Here is a 19,243-nt window from a genome sequence, read left to right as displayed (position 1 = left end):
TGGGGCTTAAGAGATGATATTACCGAATCAACAACCGTGTGTATCAAATAATACAATATGTTTTTACAGTGGTTATTTTTTTTCAAATTTGACAATGGAAAATGAATAATCAAATTTTACTCTCAAGAAAGCCTGCTTTTAATTGGATATTATTATTTAAATATTATATTATTTGGTTAATAAGCATGCATATTGGTAAAGTTTGCAATATACAATGATTTTGAAGAAAAAATGGTTTACATAAATTAATACTTTGGTCAATAGCTTGGTAACATTCTCAGAGATTAGATTTTTGTCTTCATTTTATTTTTGATTCATTTATGGTTACATTTTTTAAAAAACTTTAATATATTCTCACATACATCCTCCCATGCCAAACATACAGAACTTATAAAACTGCCACCACATTATGTAATGTTTTTTTCTTATCAACTATAATAAACTTCTTACCTTTTAGATGCTAATTGAAAAGATGGTTTGTAATAACTAGCTTTTCATTGTATAGGAGAACTACACTGTAATTTTATATATCTTCTATTTTTAAATGTGCAGATAGCTTTTCATTTCTTGATATTACAGGTTATACATAAACGTATTTTGCATATGTTTTTGTAATGTAAATCTTAGACCATATCTCTTAGAATTTTTTGGCATAAATTTTTATAATGAAATTACTTGGTAAAAAAAAGGTGACCATTTATAATATTTTTAGGGGAAAATTGCCATTGCATGATATACATGGGCATGCCTATTTTCCTAATCAAGAGAGGATATTTTTTAAAACTTTTGCATGTTTGATAGTCAATAACAGTCTCTCACTGTTATCTTAATTTGAAATTTTTAGATTATGAGTAAGATTTACCAAACTTTTGTATTTATTGACCATCTATGTTTCACCTTTTGTAAATTGCTTGATAATGTCCTTTGCTCATTTTTCCATTGATTTATATCAACTTATAAGAGATGATTAAATATTAATGTTTCGTTTTTTTGTCACATGTTACAGATATGTTTTTCTCTATTTTATTTGCCTTTTAATTCATAGTCTTAAGTACAGAACTCATAAATTATGAGTGGTGTAATTCATCATTATTTTTCTTTCCTTTTTTTTGTTTTTGTATTAGGAAGATGTTCTACATTCAGAAATAAGATATTTACTTGTGTTTTCTTCCAAATATTTTAAAACATCTTTATTGAGATATAATTCACATGCCATAATATCCACCCATTTAAAGTCTACAATTCAGAGGTTCTTTTAGATATTCATCATCATGATCATTTAGAGAACACTTTTATCATCCCCCAAAAGAAATACTATACTCATTAGCAGTTATTCTCATCCTTTTCTTCGTCAACCCTTGGCAACCAGTAACCTATTTTTTATCTTTATAGATTTGTTTATTCTGACATTTCAGAATCATATAAATAGAATATATGACCTTTTATAAGGGTCTCTTTTATTTAACATAATGTTTTCAAGATTCATTCACATTGCAGCATGAGTCACTACTGTGCCATTCCTTGTTACTGCTAAATAATATTTCATTGTATGGACATACTGCATTTATTTAATCCATTCATCAGTTGATGGATATTTGGGTCTATTCTGTTTTTGCTGTTAACCTTCATGTATACATTTTTGTATGGGTATATACTTAGATTTCTCTTAGGTCTGTATCTAGGAGTAGAACTGCTGGGTCATATGATAACTCTATGTTTAACATTTTAAGGAACTGCTAGACTGTTTTCCAAATTAGTGGCATCAGTTAACATTTCTACCAGTAATGTAAGAGAGTTCCAATTTCTCTGTATCCTCACCAATGTTTGTTACTATCTATCTTTTTATGATAGCCATTCCGGTGGGTGAGAGATAGTATCTCATTGTGATTTTGATTTCATTTCCCTAATAGCTAATAGTGTTCGGTATCTTTTCATGAGTTTATTGGCTATTTGTCTATGTTCTTATATCTTCTTTGGAAAAAGGTCTACTCAAATCTTTTGCCAATTTTATAATTGCGTTGTTTTTTTTAATCACTGAGTTATAAGAGTTCTTCATATATTTGGGATACTAGACCCTCCCTTATCAGGTATATGATTTGTAAATATTTTCTCCAGTGCTGTGGGCTGTTGTTTTGCTTTCTTGATAGTGTCATTTTAATTTTGATGAGATCTAAATTATCTGCCTTTTTTGGTTTTGTTTTGGTCACTTGTGCTTTTGGTGTCTTATCTAGAAACCATTGCCTAACTCAGAGTCACAAAAGATCTACTCTTAGGTTTTCTTCCAACAGTTTTTCTGGTTTAGCTCTCATATTTAGGTCTATTATCCATTTGGAGTTCATTTTTGTATGTAATGTGAGGTAGAGATCCAACTTCGTTCTATTGCCTGTGGCTTTTTAGTTGTCCCAGCATGATTTATTTGAAAAGGCCACTTTTTTCCCCTTGAATAGTTTTTGTACCCTTGATGAGAATAAGTTGCGTGTAATGTATGGATTCATTTGTGGACTCTCTTCTGTTAGATTAGTCTATATCTATTCTATGCCAGTTCCACATTGTCTTGATTACTGTAGTTTTGTAGTAAGTTTTGAAAATGGGAAATGTGAGTCTCCAACTTTGTTCTTTTTCAAGATTGTTTTGGCTATTCTGGGTCTCTTACATTTTCATATGAATGCTGTTTGGTTTTTAAAAAGTAGTTTTATATTTAAGTTTTGATTCATCTAGAATTTATTTTGGTTATTGGCTTGAAGTAGGTATCAAACTATAATTTTCCCTAAGTAATGAACCACTGTTCTCATACAGTTTATTAAATAATATATGCTTTCCTCACTGATTTCTAAATAAGATCCTTATCAAATACTAAAGTATTTAAATATGAATTTTTAACAAATTAAAAGGCTAGTCTTGCTTCATAAAAGTTTAATTTTATCCTATTACGCTGATTAGTGAACTCTTGCTGCTGATACCAATACCTTGGAAATTAAAAGATTAAGTGTGTTTTGGAATGGTTTAATCATAAGAAAGATTTACTTTCTCTCTTTTTCCCCCTTCTTCCAGGAATGAAGTTGATGTATGTGCATGATGACTCAGAGACTCTTGCTGATGACTTTACAATCCAGTTGTCAGATGGGAAACATAAGATATTAAAAACCATTTCAGTAGAGATCACCCCAGTTAATGATGAGAAACCAATGCTGAGCAAGTAAGCTACCCGAAAAGAGTCCCTTTCAGATGTTCTAGAAAATTCTGTGGTCCGGAAGACTAGGTACAAATGTAATATGTGTCTTCCAGAGAAAAACAAGTCTTTGACAGTTCCTGTCTATCACAACTTGTCCCACCTGCTCAGGCACCTAGAACTTTTGGTACAAATGGTAGTTAATGTAACAACTCCTTAGCAGTTGTTAAATTCACCCTTTAATTATTTGATTTTCCTCTAAAAATTCCAGTTAGCTTTAAATAATTAAGAATGACTCCACCTTCTGTGTGGAATGAATAGTGTACTGAGTAAACACATGTGTACATACACACCAAAGTGTAATAGATGTATAGACTTAACTAAAGTGTGATAATATTAACTGCAGACAGTCCTCCCTGTGGATTTGACCAAACTTTTAACTAAGAGTGGCTGAGGGAAACATATAAATGCCATTTCTTTCATCATCTTGGTATTTCATGATCCACCACTCCTCTGTGTTCCTTATGGATTGGTACTACCTTGCTACCTGATAGCAAAATGATCACTCATGTGATCTTTTAAAAGTTCTGAGCTAATATTAATTGCAAATCGTCTCAGTGTCTCCCTCTGTAGTTGATCACCTTGATCAGAGAGTGCAGAGTCTTCCATCAGTTATATTTCTGTAGCTCCAGCTATTTCTCTTATTACTGGCAACTGTACATATCTATATGAGGGTAAACCTTGAGAAGGCCCAGCTCTCTGGTGCTAGGTGCAGAGATGTGTCTGCTTCTTGGGACCTCTTTGACTGCTTCATCTCTGTATTCAATGGCACAGCAGTGAGAGGCATTGAGCAGACAGTCTGAGTTTTTATCAGGGAGCCAACAGCTTCCTGAAGGTGTGTAAACCCCCAAAGCCTCCTCTACTTTGCAGGAAAGAGGACACAAACAAGTCCCTTCTGATCCTGCCATTTCTCATGGGCCACCAGTATGTGAAATACTGATGATAGTTTTTTGGAGGGTTGCATCACAGACATCAGTTCCACAAAAAAGATGCAGCAGGTTCTGCTTTCTGCTCTACTTTCTATTGTCTAGTTAGAATGTTGGACTGGTATGACCATAATTTGTAAAATGAAACTATGAAGAGTATTGCAGTATTAAGTAACCTCTTTCTGATGACCTCACTGTATCTAAGAGGAAGGGAGAGAAGTGTAAACTGGTGTCTATTAAGTGCTCACTCTGTGACAGACACTGTTTTGAATCCTTTTACAGATATTTCCTTAAATTTCCACTAAAATTATGGGAAATAAGTGTTGTTATCCTTACTGAGAAAACTGAGACCAGACAGGTCACATAATGGGGCACTTACTCAACTCTGATCTCCTGTTTCTTGCTATGCTCTTGCTATTAAACTGCCTGACATAGTTTTATCTACAGAATCACCAAATCTCCTTTGCTCTGTTTCCAGATCCCCTCTTTTTCTTTCTTTTCTTTTTTCACTCTCTCCTATAGAGGGGAAGTTCTATTGCTTCTTCTTTCGTTTCCACGTGTGTCCTTGGGTAGATCACCTCTTGCCTCCTCCCAGAATGTGCTCCATGATTTTCTTCTCTTAGATCTCTAGTCCCTGCCTTCTCATTCCTTCTGTTAACAAGACAAGGGTCATAGTTAGTGGTGAAGAGAGCAGATTCTGGAGCCAGACTGCCTTGGTTCAGCTGCTAACCAGTTGTGTGGCCTTGAAAATGTCACTTCACCTCTCTCTACCTTTTAATCAACTTATTTGTTGGTGGAGAGTATAACAGTATCCTCTTCATAGGGTCTTTGCAGGGATTAAATGAATTAAAATATGTAAAAGCACGTGAAAGACTGGCTAATATACAGAAAGCACTCCTAAGTGCTAGTTATTACCATTATTAACAGGTATTCTCATTCTAAAACCACAAAGATGACCCAGTTCCTCATTTATTTTAGTGCCAAACTATTTGGAGGAATAGCTTGTGCTTCATCCATTTCTGCCCAACCTCCCCCACTTTATTAAAACTACTCCCTTAAACATTACCTTTGACCTTCCTACTGAATTGAATGGTTCATCTTACCTTGCTGGTCCCTGTTAGATTTTGACACCATTTCTTTGGTGTTCCTTTTGATGCTATGGTAGATGCTTTTGGTTCTCTGAGTCATGCTCCCTTAGTCCCCCCTCTGATTGTAATTGCTCTTGTGGAACACACCATGCACACTCTCAGGGTTCCATTACCAGTGCCTCAGTGCATCGCTCCCCTTCTTGTGTGGCTTAGGGCTTTCTCTGAAGTAGCACTGACCCATTTGGCTCATGTCCAGAAACAGCAGAAGACACTCTGATGGTAGCTCCCAACCTATGAGATAAATAGATGTCCTGTACTCCCATCCTTCAGAAGCACAATTTGAAGCATATTCTATATGATTCTTCAAAAGATCCCCAGCACCATTGAGTGCCATAGTAGTAAAAGCACCTTTTGTTACCTTATTCCTTCTGCCTCTGTCTCATTCCTCACTTCTCTCTCTTGCTTCCTGGGATCACTTCCCAAATAAATTACCTTCACCATAGTCCTTGTCCCACGGTCTCTTTCAACATAAGTCAGACTATGACATACTTTCTTCTCCTTTGGCCCCTCTGTTATCTCATTCTGACACTTTCCCTCCTCCCAGACTCCTTATCTTCTTCCTCACATTGGCTTCCTTCCTGTTTTGATTAATCTGGTTCTATTAATGGCACCACTAATCTCCATAGTCAACCAGTCAACTGATTCATTAACCTTCTAGAGTAATGGGATTAGTATTTTCTAAGAATGAGGTGGGCAAAAATCACCTTCTACTGCCAGGGAAGATGTCAGTCCTGGAGAGGCAATAAAGTCACCAGGTAAAAGAGGTTACAACTGACATGCCTGGGCTCTGAATTGTCAACAGGAGCATGGAAGGTTATTGGAATGCCAGTTGATGCTACTTAAATGTCCTTCATTATCTGCATCCCAAGGAAACTTCACCAGTTTTTATCAGAAACCAAACTGTCCAGTTAGACAGCGTTTGGCCATGTGTGGTGACCAAAACTGAAGGCTAGAAACCGGTGGAAAGAAATCCCTTCCCCACCTTGGTTAGACCAAGGAAAATGGCTCTATTGGCTGGGAAAGGAGTAGCAGCATAGAGGAACTGCAAAGTCATGGTAGCAGCATTTATGGTAGAAGCAGCAGCTACTCATCCCAGCTTTGTCGTCAGGATGCCAGGGGCAAACCTGGTAGCTGTAACACTTGGGAAAGATCAGTCACTGTGAAGAGAATGCTCGCTACCTAGAAGTGTTACCAGGGCAAGGAAGAATAACGTAGAGGGCCATGTATTGCCTAAGTATCTCCAGATTCATAATGGTATTTCATAAAGGGTACCAGGACACCAGTGGCTAAGCCATTGAATTTCTTTAAGTAAGTTTTTGTAAATTTAGAATATAAATTAGAAGGTAAAATTAGAATGATAGTATCTTGCTTACTTATGGCATGGAGATATTGTACCAAGCGAAATATTGGAAATAAAATCATTTTATGAAATAAATTACAACATAAAATGGTAAAGTTCAATGAATAGAAGCAATGAGAATTATTTACTTCACACCATACTTGTTGGTAATTATCTTTTAGACTTTCATGTGTAAAGTGAAATGAGAGAGCCTGTTTCTCAAGTCCAACTCATCATTTTCAGTACTTTGGATAGGGATTACATTCCCTAATTGTTGAAGAGTCAGAACTGTAATAGTCATTGTGAATGACCATCCTATCAACCTAGACATCTTCCTTTTTACAGGAAGGCTGAAATTACAATGAAAATGGGTGAAACTCGAATTATTTCTAGTGCTGTTCTTTCAGCCATAGATAAAGACTCACCCAGGGAGAAGATTTACTATTTATTTGAAAGGCTTCCACAAAATGGGCAACTTCAACTTAAGGTTAGTAGCCTTTTTACTTTTACTTTTCAAAACTCATGTAGCAGGTATAAATTTTCTTGATACACTGACTTCTATAACTGAATCTATCCTCTAATAGCTGTATTTTGCCCAGAGGTAGAAAATTTAATTTTGTTAGTTTGAGGTGAATTCACACCATTCTAAATTTTCTTACTCAACTCAGGCCAAATTCGACCAATATTAGGGTTCTTTGTTGTTCCTGCTCCCCTGGGATTGTACCTAAATTTTTGAGAGAGGGGCTGGTGAGGGTAAAGCAAATTGTCTAATGGCTGATGAGAACCAGGAGATATCTTAATTATCACCAGATTTTTAAAAAATTTCTTTTTTTAAAGGATTATATTTATTTATTCATGAGAGATACACAGAGAGAGACACAGGCAGTGGGAGAAGCAGGCTTCCCTCAGGGAGCCTAATGTGGGACTTGATCCCAGGACTCCGAGATCAAAACCTCAACCACTGAGGCACCCAGGCATCCCTTAAAAATTTTTTTCAAACAGACTTTGCAGAGCTGTTGTTGTGGATATTAACAATCTGATTCTCAAGTTTATATGGAGAGGCAAAATGCACAAAATAGTAAACAAAAAGGAGAAAAAAATTAAAGGAATAGGACTTACTATAAAGTCGCTTTAATTTAGTTAGCGTGGATTTGGTGAAAGAACAGACAACTAAATCAGTGGAACAGAACAGAGAGCCCAGACGTAGACCATTATAAAAATATAGTCAACAGATCTTTGGCAAAAGAGCAGAGGCAATAGAATGGAGAAAAGATAGTCTTTTAACAAATGGTGCTCACCAGTCTGATTCAGACTGTGTGCATGATGCCCAAGGAATAGCCCAACACAAATTATAGATCAGTCACTTGAAAAGATCCCTTGAGTAATCCATCAAAATATTTGTTTGAATGATGGATTAAGGCTAGCAACAACAACCACCAACCATCCCCAATGTGATTATTTGACTGAATGCTTAACTTTTAATGTAATGGAGACAGTCCTAGAAGAGCAGCGAGGATTCATTCTGCCTGGAACAGCTTGATTGTCTTAGATCGTAGGCACCATAGAGAATCAGAGTGAAGAGCAATCACTGATTTAAATTGAGGTACAGCTGTGTCCTTATTTCATTTCAAAGGGTAATGAAGCAGAAATGCAGTGAGAGCTCACACATTTGGGTAGCATGGGAAGCGAAGTGTTTTGGGTATGTGAAAATCCAGATGGGTCCAGGTTCCCAGGATGGCACCACATAGTTCTCTCCCAGCTCCCTTGGGCTTTGCCAAATCTCTCCAAGACGATGAATCAGGATTCTAGGACTCCTGGACTTTCTCAAGGGTTCTTGTGTTCTTGTTGGCTTTCCTTATTTTGCTCCACCTTGAGTCTGACTCTTATTTTCTTCTCCTTTGGAGCTTGCAAATGATTTTGTTAAGTCAGAGCTGGCATTGGGAGTGCAAATGGGGAATTGCATGGAGATGAGAGATAGGAAAAGATATATTCTTTTGTATTTACTTTCTCAGAAAAGATTATTAAAGAAAAAAGTTAAATAGAATTGCAGGCTATGCAGTTTAAAACCCGAAAGAGACTGTTTTGAAAACTAAATCTGCAAATAGATCATATGATAGAAACACATAATGACCTTAATTATTACAATGTAACTAACTTTTACTTACTGAGGCAGAAAATACCTCTGTACAAACATCAGATGAGCAGAAATTTTAAAGAGGTAGAAACTTTGTAAAATAGGTCTAAAAGGAAGCGGTAACACAATGAGAGGAGGAGAGGGCAAAGCATTTTTGTCAGGAACTGGGAGTCTGGAATAATCTGTCAAAGGAAAGAAAAATAACACAAGGATTTAAATTTTTATTTTAGTCTCTTAAGCCAAACAAGGAAAAATACAAGATAATATCGTAGAGTAAATTTGTAAGATGACATTCTTCTTGAATTATGTCAAATGACTTTTATGAGCTATTCTTAGGGAAAGCTATTGTATCTTCAGAGAAAAACAAGAAAAAATTATAAATCCGATAGAGATTTATCATTATTATCAAGAACTCTCAGTTGTCAGTTCCCCCTAGCATAAGAACCTTTTTAAATTGAGAACACCATAATTTCTGCACTGAGTTCAGTATATATTTTTTAAAGATTTTATTTATTTATTCATGGGAGACACAGAGAGAGAGAGAGAGAGAGAGAGAGGCATAGAGACAGGCAGAGGAAGAAGCAGGCTCCATGCAGGGAGCCCGACGTGGGACTCGATCCCGGGTCTCCAGGATCACACCCTGGGCTGAAGGCAGCGCTAAACTGCTGAGCCACCCGGGCTGCCCCCAAGTTCAATATAGAATATATGGTTAGTCGATGTTAGCTGGTTTTTAGAAGATTCTGATAAAAAAAAATAATATGTGATATTTTCAGTTATTTTTTGCTGACTTAAGACATACAGAGAGGGAATGATTGGGATTTTGATCATTTTCTTTGAGCTTCAGTAAGGCTGGAAAAATGTGGCAGGAGTCAATACATCTGTTTTTGTTTTATCTATTTCAGATAAGTCCAGTGATAAGCCAGCTTGAAAAAATAGTTTGATTAATTATATAATGATAGGAACTAAAAAAAAAAAAGGAAACCCTCAAATGAAACATATTTAATTTTTAAAGAATCAATTTCAGCAGCTCGATTACCCACCTGCTCTCATTAATTGGAATATTTAATCAGCTATGATTGCTTATGATAAATACCTTGGAAGTAGCACTGCTGTTGAATTGCCACAGAACTGTCAAAAATCCTTTGGTGGAAGGTAGTTTTTCCCCCAAGGTTTTAATTTGTTTCAATTTATTTCTTTGAAAGGAAAAAAATATAAGGTAAAATTGCAAAAAAAAAAAAAAAAAAAAAAAAGCATCTGGAGTTTCCCTGAAATATCACTTATATTGGAGGTTTACAGGGGTATGGAAAATGTCCACTAACATAGCTTGGAAAGAAAAAACCGTGAGCAGCTGACTAACTCTGCCACCTTTCAGACAGGGAGGGACTGGGTCCCTCTCTACCCTGGCATGAAGTGCACTCAGGAAGAAGTGGATTTGAACTTGCTGAGATACACACACACCGGGACAATGGATTCCCAGGACCAAGACAGCTTTACCTTCTACCTCTGGGATGGTGACAACAGATCACCGGCATTTGACTGTCACATCACCATCAAGGATATGGGAAAAGGTAAAATATCCCTCTCCAGGTTTATTGGGACTATGTTATATAACCAGAAGTGAGCTCATGTAAGCACTCAAAGGATTTCAACTAACTCCTTTCTTTCCTTCCTTCCTTCCTTCCTTCCTTCCTTCCTTCCTTCCTTTCTTCCTTCTCCCTTTCTACCTCCCTCTCCTTTTGCCTTTCTTCCTTCCATCCTTTGTACCTGAAATTCCATCATTTATGATTTGCTTCTCTGACTCCCCACCTGTTCTCCCGGGAAGCTGTAAGGTTCATGAGAATAGCCCATTCTACTTGTTGTTTTTAGTATTTCAGAAAGCCTATTGGAAATCCAGCCTTACTCACAGTGTGGCGGCACAGGCTGCTTTAAGAGTCAGGGATTTCTGCTCTAAGTAAAATTTTACCAAATCAATGTGATAACTAATTTTATTCACAGGAAGTGAAATATTACTTGAAAATGAAGTTTCAGAGGAAAAACTTTTCCAATATAATAATACAAAGAAATAAAAACATATTTTAAAATTTAAAAATCATAAAAAGGAAGGTGGTCATTAAAAAGGTTAGACCGTTGCTCTCTTCACTTTGAAAGCACTAATACCGACTCTTCTAGGGACAAGAGAGAACACAAGGAGATACTAAGCTTCTCTTGAATTAGCAGACCCTTTGTATAGTAGGACTCAGGAACCTCAGTAGCATATAAATGGTAGAAGGAGGAGGGTGAAAAAAATACTGGGAAGGAAGCACAACCAACAGTTGGACAGTTGATGCCCAATTGTCACTGCCCCATAATTTTTCTTGGAGTTTATGTGAGGAAGGTATGTTCATTTCTTGTTCATCCATATGGTCCCAAAATCTCTATATTCCTAGGCCCATGCATATTCTTGAATCTTCAGTGCATCCCTGATTGACAGAATGCTTCCTTTTTCACCTTGCTGCCAGGAAGCTCAGAATGGCAGTACAACTCTTACATCAAGGGTGTCATAGAATTACAATTGTTTTGAATCTTTCTCTTTTTAATTTCAGTCAGCATGATAGATTTTGAGATGTTTATTTGGGGCTCTAAAATAACTATTTTATTATTTGCTTGTTTCTGGTTGTAAAATATCTTCCTTGAAGATGTCTAATAATAAGTGACCCTTAGAGAAGCTAATTATTACCATACCATACCTCTTACTTTCTGCAAAAGTAAGACTACTGTGGTTATCATCAACATATGTCCAGACAGGGGCACCTGGGTGGCTCAGTGGTTGAGCGTCTGCCTTCAGCTCAGGTCATGATCCCGGGATCCTGGGATTGAGTCCCGCATGGGGCTCCCCGCGGGAAGTCTGCTTCTCCCATCTGCCTGTGTCTCTGTCTCTTTCTCTGCATCTCTCATGAATAATATATATATATCCCCAGGCAAAATGTAATGCAAGTCCTATATTAGTGCAGACAGCTAATGTATTAGGATAGACTGCCCTTGGCTAAGCACAGAACATTCACTGAAGTGGAGGAGATATCTGTTCTATATAGCCATCTTGGGATTTTTTCCAACTAGAGGTCCTTCATCTCCGAAGGCCTTGGAGTCACTCCAGAAGTGAAACATAGAGGAAAATAAGAGGATGCCTGGCCTGGGCTTAGAGGCACTTGTCTTCTGCACATCCGGGTGGCTGAATCATAGTCCCAAGCGATATTAAGGGCGGGTGGGTAGTGGAAACTATAGTGGTGTGCCCAGGAAGTGAGGTTGGTGAGTCCCTGGCCAGTCTCTGTGACAACTGACATGGGATTCTTTTCCAAAAGGATTTGTGAACACTTATATTAAACAGATACATTAACTGACTAGCATTTTCAGAAGTTCCAAATTCCTTCTTTGTTCCTTTTTACATCATGGTTTATATCTATACAATGTTGAACTTAAAAAAAAATCTTAGTGTGAATCTTCTCAGATTGTAGCATAATTTTATAACTGTCGGTCATCTCTGAGGAAAACTACACTGAATAATTAAAGCATAATCCTAATATTGAGCATTTGGGTTATCTCCATTTGAGAGCAATTATGAATAACATCAGGCCTTCTGATTGTTCCATGTCTTGTGATTTGCACACTGGCAAAAATGATGTGGAGCTCTTTGAGAGAAGCTTAAAAGGACATGGTTTGTAGTTGACGTTGAACCATACTCTGCTGTCACAGTGCTGAAAGACTGCATTGAGGGAAAGCCCAGATGCTCTTCCTCCCTCAGATCTATCTTCTGCTCCTGATGAAGCATTCTGTGGATGATTTTGAATCCTCAGCTTTGTTCATTCCTCTTACTCCCTTGGTGTATTGACTCCCAGGAGGCAAGCCCCATCTGGGGCTCAGGTTTTGATTTAAAGTTAGGATGATCTTTGATTCTCCATTGCACTTAAGTTGGATAGCATTTTGAGTTAAAAGCACCAATAATCTACCAAAAAGACCAATTCGATCATCTGAAGCAGAGTTTCTCAGTCTTAGCACTATTGATATTTTGGGATAGATCCCAAATAGAATAGTTCATATTCTTTGTTGTAATGGACTTTCTTTTGCATTATAGAATGTTTAGAAGCATCTCTGGCCTCTAGCTATTAGAAGACTATAGGAACTCCCAGATAAAACCACCAAAAATGTCTCCAGACAATGCCAAATGTCCCCAGGGCACTAAAGTTGCCACTCATTGAGAACCACTGGTCTAGTGGTATCTCCTTGATATTTTATTTTTTTGTTTCCTCATGGGACTGAATGTCTTCTCAAATTTTATTGACAATTTGTATTTTTTACATTTAGAAATAGCTCGGCATTTACTTCACACATATTTCCTCTTGGATATTTATTCTTTTTGCATTGATATTTAAGAGCTCTGATGTATTACAGAGAAGCAACAAAATAATCTAGTGTAGATTATTAGTAGAAACTCAATATTGGAGTTATGATCATTTTTTAAATGAATGATGTGAACAAAATTGGACTATAATTTTTAGTTTGTAAAACTGTGCCATTAGTCCACATGTGACCCACTTCTCCTTCACTCACTTAAGCAATTCATACACTCATTCATTTACTCTCTTTTAAATACATAATACACACCTGTGCCACCACCATACAATTCAAGGACTGGAATGTTGACAGTAATAAACATCTACCTCTGTGCTCTTCCCATACTTCAGAGAGAACCATCATCCTGAATTTTGTGTTCATATTCTTACTCTTGTTTATTATTTTCTGGGACTTGCTCAGGCAAAGAGCAAAGGTTAACAAGCTGCATCTGTGTTGCTGCATATAGTTCTAGTTCATTTTGCTGCCATATAAAATTCAGTTGGACCACAGTTTGTTTACGTATTTACCTTTAGGGTTGTCTCCAGCATTTTCAATTACAGTAGTGCTGTAGTGACCATTCTGGTACCCATCTCCTGGGCGTCACTGTACGTTTCTCTCTAGCACACAGCTGGAGTGGAATCTCAGGGTCAAGAAGTATGTGAATATTCTACTCTTTATAGAATAATGCCAAATCATGTGCCAGTTTACATTCCTACCAGAATTGTATGCGAGATTCTACATCCTCTTCAACACTTGTTGTCATAAGATACTAATTTTTTGCAGATCAGATAGTTACAAGATGGTTATAACTTCTTGCCATCTTGATTTGTGTTTCCACTGATTATTAATAATATTGAGCATCTTTTTGGATTTTTATTGGCCATATGTGTTTCCCCCGCTGTATCATAACTGGTCCTGTGTTTTGCCTAATTCTTTTATTAGCCATAATTATATCAACCTTTCTATAGCATATTAGTTTTTATTTCTGCAGTTTCGACTTTGGTTTTTTTTATCTATATCTTGGCCTTTTTTTTTTTTTTAATTTGGGTCTTGACCACAAGTTCTTCTGCTACACAGGTGATATTGTCATCCTTGTGAAACCGCTGGTGGTGTCTAAAGGTGATCGAGGTTTCTTGACGACCACCACTCTCCTTGCTGTGGATGGAACAGACAAACCTGAGGAACTACTCTATGTCATCACCTCCCCTCCGCGGTATGGCCAGGTCCAGTATGTCCGCTATCCTGGAGTTCCCATTACAAGCTTCAGCCAAATGGACATAGCAGGACAGACAGTCTGCTATGTACATAAGAGTAAGGCAGCTGTCTCCCGTGACACCTTCAGGTGAGCTCCAAAGAAACTTTTCAGAACCCCCTTCCCTGGATTAATGCTTAGATAGATAAAAGGAGGCAGAAAATGAGTTCTTTTCCAACTCTGATATAGGAATGATCTAATACTGCCTAGATGTATGAAAGGTGGAGGTGTACAATTAATTGGACAACAGCAAAGCAATAAATTAGAGCCTGTTGTTTAAAAATAGAGCATATCTAAATGCCAGCTCTTCTAGGGGGAGGAATATAAACACCTGAGAGTCCCAGCTAAGGAGAGACGTAGAAAACTAACTCACCGCTTTTTGGGGGATATCTTTATCTGTCTGAGGAAAGGTATTTCCTCATTTGGCACAAACATTTGGCACAAACAGACACTGCCTTTTGACACAACATATTCCAGGAACTATATCATAAATCATGTTGTCATAAAGTGGATCATGTTTCCCCATAGAAACAATGTTATAATTGGAGGCTGTGTACCTGTTTATGAATTCTGTATCAAATAAATCATTGGGATGAATAACAATCTGGTGAGAAGACAAAGGTATGACATTAATGAAAGTCTGCATTCATTTAAAATACTGAAATCTGTTTCCAGTCATAAAAAGCAAGACAAACTCTAGAGGAGCTACCAACCATTTAGCAATTCTTAAAGCTGGCTGATCTTGAGGTCTTTAATAGAAATCCAGATCCCCAGGGCTGGGATACGAATCTTGGAGGGGCCCTAAATGGCTCTATTGGTTGAACATCCAACTCTTATTTCAGCTCAGGTCATGATCTCAGGTTTGTGAGATGGAGCCTTGTATTGGGCTCCACACTGGGCATGGAACCTGTTTAAGATTCTCTCTCCCGATCTCCCTCTGCCATGCCCTCACTCCCACCTGGCTTGTGCTTGCTCACTCTCTCTCTCTGTCAGAAAAATAAAAATAATCTAAGAAATCTCAGTTGGACTAGCCCTTGGGAGAATCATCGTACATACACAGTCCTGTATTTTACCAATTAACATGGAGGCCCTGAGACCATTGGTTCATTTGACATATTTGAAGAGCTTCTGACTCCCAGTACCATTTTCACCATGTCAGAATACAACTTCCAATGGAGTTTCTGGCTGGCTCAGCCAGAAGAGCGTGCAACTCTTGATCTTGGGGTCATGAATTTGAACCCCACGTTGGGTGTAGAGATTACTTACAAATAAAATCTTAAAAAAAGAATATAACCTTCAAAAGAGCACTATAAACTAATGTAGATGCAGAATGCTCCTCTATTATTTTTTGGGTTCCCAAGAATTATCAAGTGCACTGACACACTCATGTTCAAATACCATTCTCCTCTATCCTACATCTTATCTCTCTAAATTCAGTATGTCTGCCGTGATAAACATTATTTAAATGTCAGCAAAGATGATTTTGCTTGCCTTATGGATTTATGATTTGGAAAGATGATTGGGACCATCAACTGTTAAAAAATTGAGGGGAAGTTTGAACTAATATATTCTTTTTTTTTCTCTTGACAAATGTCCTTAACAAGTAGATAATCATTTGATTGATCAATATCTAAATAACAATTCAGTGCTTGATAATGCTGGGCATTAACTAAAATGTCAGATGTGTGGATTCCTTTTCATGCTGATTCTTTTGCTCCAGAAGTGGTCCAGTATAGTTGTTAAGACACAGGCTTGGGGTCAATTACCATCTCCAATACTTACCATTCTGTGGTCAAATCACACATCCTCCTGTGCTCTTGTGTCCTCTTTGTGAAAAGAAATGATGCTCACAATACTTACTCGTTTCACAGGGTGGTGGGAAGTTTGAATGAGTTTATGCATGTACTTATAAAAAATATGTGGTACATACGAAGAATGAGATAAATAAGTGTTAGCTGCTCTTTTTACTACTATTATTGTTGTAATATTGTTCCTGTTATTATTGATTATATTCTTTCCTTGGCCCCTTTTTTTCTGCCAATGTTTATAATACCAAGATTAATCTTGAAGGAGAAAAGAAATTACAAAGAAGACTGATGATCTTTTTTTCCTAGTTACTTATGAAGGTTGGGTGCTTCTTGGCTTAATACATGTATATCAGATTCAGGGCTTTTGATTTTACATCCATTTCTGGAACTGCTTGCTCCTATCCATTCCCACTTTCCCCAGTCAATGCCCAACGGAGAGACTGCTGAAGATGTTAATGACTGTTTGGAGAAACCAGTGACCCTACTAGAGAAGTCAATCAATGAATGCATATAGATGTTCAGAAATCAAGCTTACAAATTAATCAGATGGAGATGATGTGCAGAGAATGAAATACAGAATTTCTGTATGTGAGGATTGATGATACTCTAAAAATTTCCTAATCCACATGCATAGAATACTAGATGACATTTTAGAAATCATTTATCCTAGGAATTTTTAATTTTTATTTATTATTTTTTAGGAGGAGGAGGGGCAGAGGGAGAGAGTGAGAGAGAGAATCGTAAGTGGCTCCATGCCCAGTGCAGAGCCTCACATGGGGATTGACCCCACAACCCTGAGATCATGACCTGAGCTGAAACCAAGAGTTGGATGCTTAACTGACTGAGCCACCCAGGCACCCCAAGAGTTTTTATTTGAATTTTTAAAATATTTAGATCTTCTAGAGATTTACTGGGAAGACTGATAAAAATATATTCTTGATTCTCACTCCAGAGGTGACTTTGTAAGTCCAGTCTTGGGTCAGAGATCTGTATTTTTCAAAGTTCTCTAGGGGATTCTGCTGCAGTCAGGACTAGTAATCACTGGGCTGGTCCAATCTATTGTTCCAAATACATTCAAAAGTGCTTTGAGGATTTACAGAAGCCCTCTTGGGGCCTCCTGGAGACACCACACAAAGGAGCTGAATTGGTGAGGCTCTGAGATCTTCATCCCAACTTACTGATAGAGCTGTTTTGTTTTGTTTGTTTTGCACACTAGGTTCCTGGGCAGGGTTTTCTTTTAGCAAAAAGGCTGTGGCTCTAATTCCCAAAGTGAGTAATTTGTACCACCAGTGATACAAAGATGCAAAATGATGTGGGTTTGGGAGAAAGCAGTGAATGACAGGGAATCCAGAGTGAGAACTACTCCATTGTAGTTCTGTCAATCCTCCTGATTATTTCAAGAAAGGAGTCTCAGGCTGGGGCTCATGTGTTCTTAGTAGCTTTTCAGTATTGTTTTCCTATTTTTTAGCAGACAGCCGTGGGTTCCAGGCCATTGGGCCACAATACCTAGCTAGAATTAAAAACATTATTTACTTGTATTTATTTTTGTAGTATTTATGGTGATTAAGTTTTTAGTAGTAAAAACATTCAGCTTTTCCAGCTAAAAGATTTCCTTTTAAATACATTTCTTTAAGTACAAGAGTGAGTTGATCTAAAGCAAAATAGTAAGTCATAAGGGTACAGGTAGTACAGAAATATGGCAAAAATTATAAAGGTGTTGTTTGAATGACTCAAGTAGGAAACAAGGGTTGAAAAACATTGGTTTAGTCTCGTGCCTTCAATTTATGCATAGGAAAGCAAGAATTGCTTGAATACCTGCAATGCATCAGGCGGTGTACTAGGCTTTTTTTTTTTGTCCATCATTTTCCTTAAGCCTTACGCCACTACCTTGAGAGAAATGATTTGTTCCCGCTTTATGCATGAGAAAACCAAGGTTCAAAGAGGCGCAGAAAGTTGTCTAAATTTATGTAACTTAGTATCAGAGCTGAATTGGAGAAAAGATCTTTTTAAGAGATTTTTCCATTGCACCAAAAATTCATGGTGAATATGCACCTGTGGGAAGAAACCTCCTCAATGTGTCCTTCTGATGTTTGGCCAGCAGTTTTACATATTTATAATGGAAGAGCCTAACATCTGCCCAAGACCCTTGTTTTAATCTTGTCATTTCACGAACCCAATCATGGGCTGCTGTGTTTTTTGTCAAGCGGAGCTAAACCAAAGCTGAAAGTCTGTTTTAATGAAAGTGAGATGGTGGTGCTTTTTAAAAATTAAATCTATGCAACCAATCTAATCACCTAAATTTATGTTGCTTGCTGTTAAATCTGGCAAGGAATTTGGCTGGGTAGAAGAGATAAATTCTATGGCAGAGGATTTTTCCCCCTTCTCTTTTTAATGTAAGATATGGCAGCATTAATTAAACTGGGGAGTTTAATGGTCAGATTTTACCTTCTGCAAAAATATTTTGTGAATCATAAATTTCTCCTGCATTGTTTGGTGCTGGTGGCCTGGAAGAAAGATTTGGCAGCACATTCTAGGACAGATGACACCAAGTGATTAGCAAGCTGACTTCAGCTGCTGGCAGCCGGGTACTAAAAGAACATGCTAATGTCCTCCATTTTGACATGCTGGCTGGACTTTTTTTTTTTTTTTCTTTCTGAGGAACTGGCTCTATTTATGATTCCATTTTTATCTTTTAAATGCCATGACAGATGGCAGATTCTTCAGCCAACTCTATTGCCAGGAAATGCAGAAAGCCTGAAAGCACCATGGTAATGGTGAAATCAGACCAGGCAGGCACCCCAGACAAATCTGAGAGTCATTCCCCAAATTTCAGGAGAACACTGGTCATCCTGGCTGAGGGTCTTTTCAGTGGGGTATGGGGGGCATAAGGGAAATTAAACAAAGACGGATCCACAGAAGAAGCTGCCACCTCAATAGCACGGCTTCTTAACCTTGGAATGGATGCCATCATTGCAATGGCACCGTTGTTTTAAAACTCAAAAACAGATTTGGAAGGGTTCTTTGGGGGTGGTGGGGGAG

General features: G+C 37.4%; 1 protein-coding gene across 8 annotated transcripts in view; it reads left to right on the top strand.

Annotated features, from left to right (window-relative positions):
• FREM1 (FRAS1 related extracellular matrix 1) overlaps positions 1–19,243 on the top strand; it is a 165,256-nt gene that overhangs the window by 96,560 nt on the left and 49,453 nt on the right. For 7 of the 8 annotated variants that reach the window (XR_012037985.1, XM_072841396.1, XM_072841398.1 and 4 more), the window contains exons 21-24: positions 3,052–3,196; positions 6,988–7,129; positions 10,149–10,344; positions 14,222–14,486. Coding sequence is in view for 7 of the 8 variants with exons in the window: in XM_072841396.1 (XP_072697497.1) it covers positions 3,052–3,196; positions 6,988–7,129; positions 10,149–10,344; positions 14,222–14,486 (748 nt within the window). In the remaining variant the exon portion in view is untranslated. Of the gene's footprint in view, positions 1–3,051; positions 3,197–6,987; positions 7,130–10,148; positions 10,345–14,221; positions 14,487–19,243 lie in introns of those variants that run through there. The other variant, XM_072841403.1, reaches the window with a different exon arrangement.

Source organism: Canis lupus, chromosome 10, assembly GCF_048164855.1.
Source record: "Canis lupus baileyi chromosome 10, mCanLup2.hap1, whole genome shotgun sequence".
NCBI classification, from domain to species: domain Eukaryota; kingdom Metazoa; phylum Chordata; class Mammalia; order Carnivora; family Canidae; genus Canis; species Canis lupus.
This window is presented reverse-complemented; position numbering and strand designations above follow the sequence as displayed.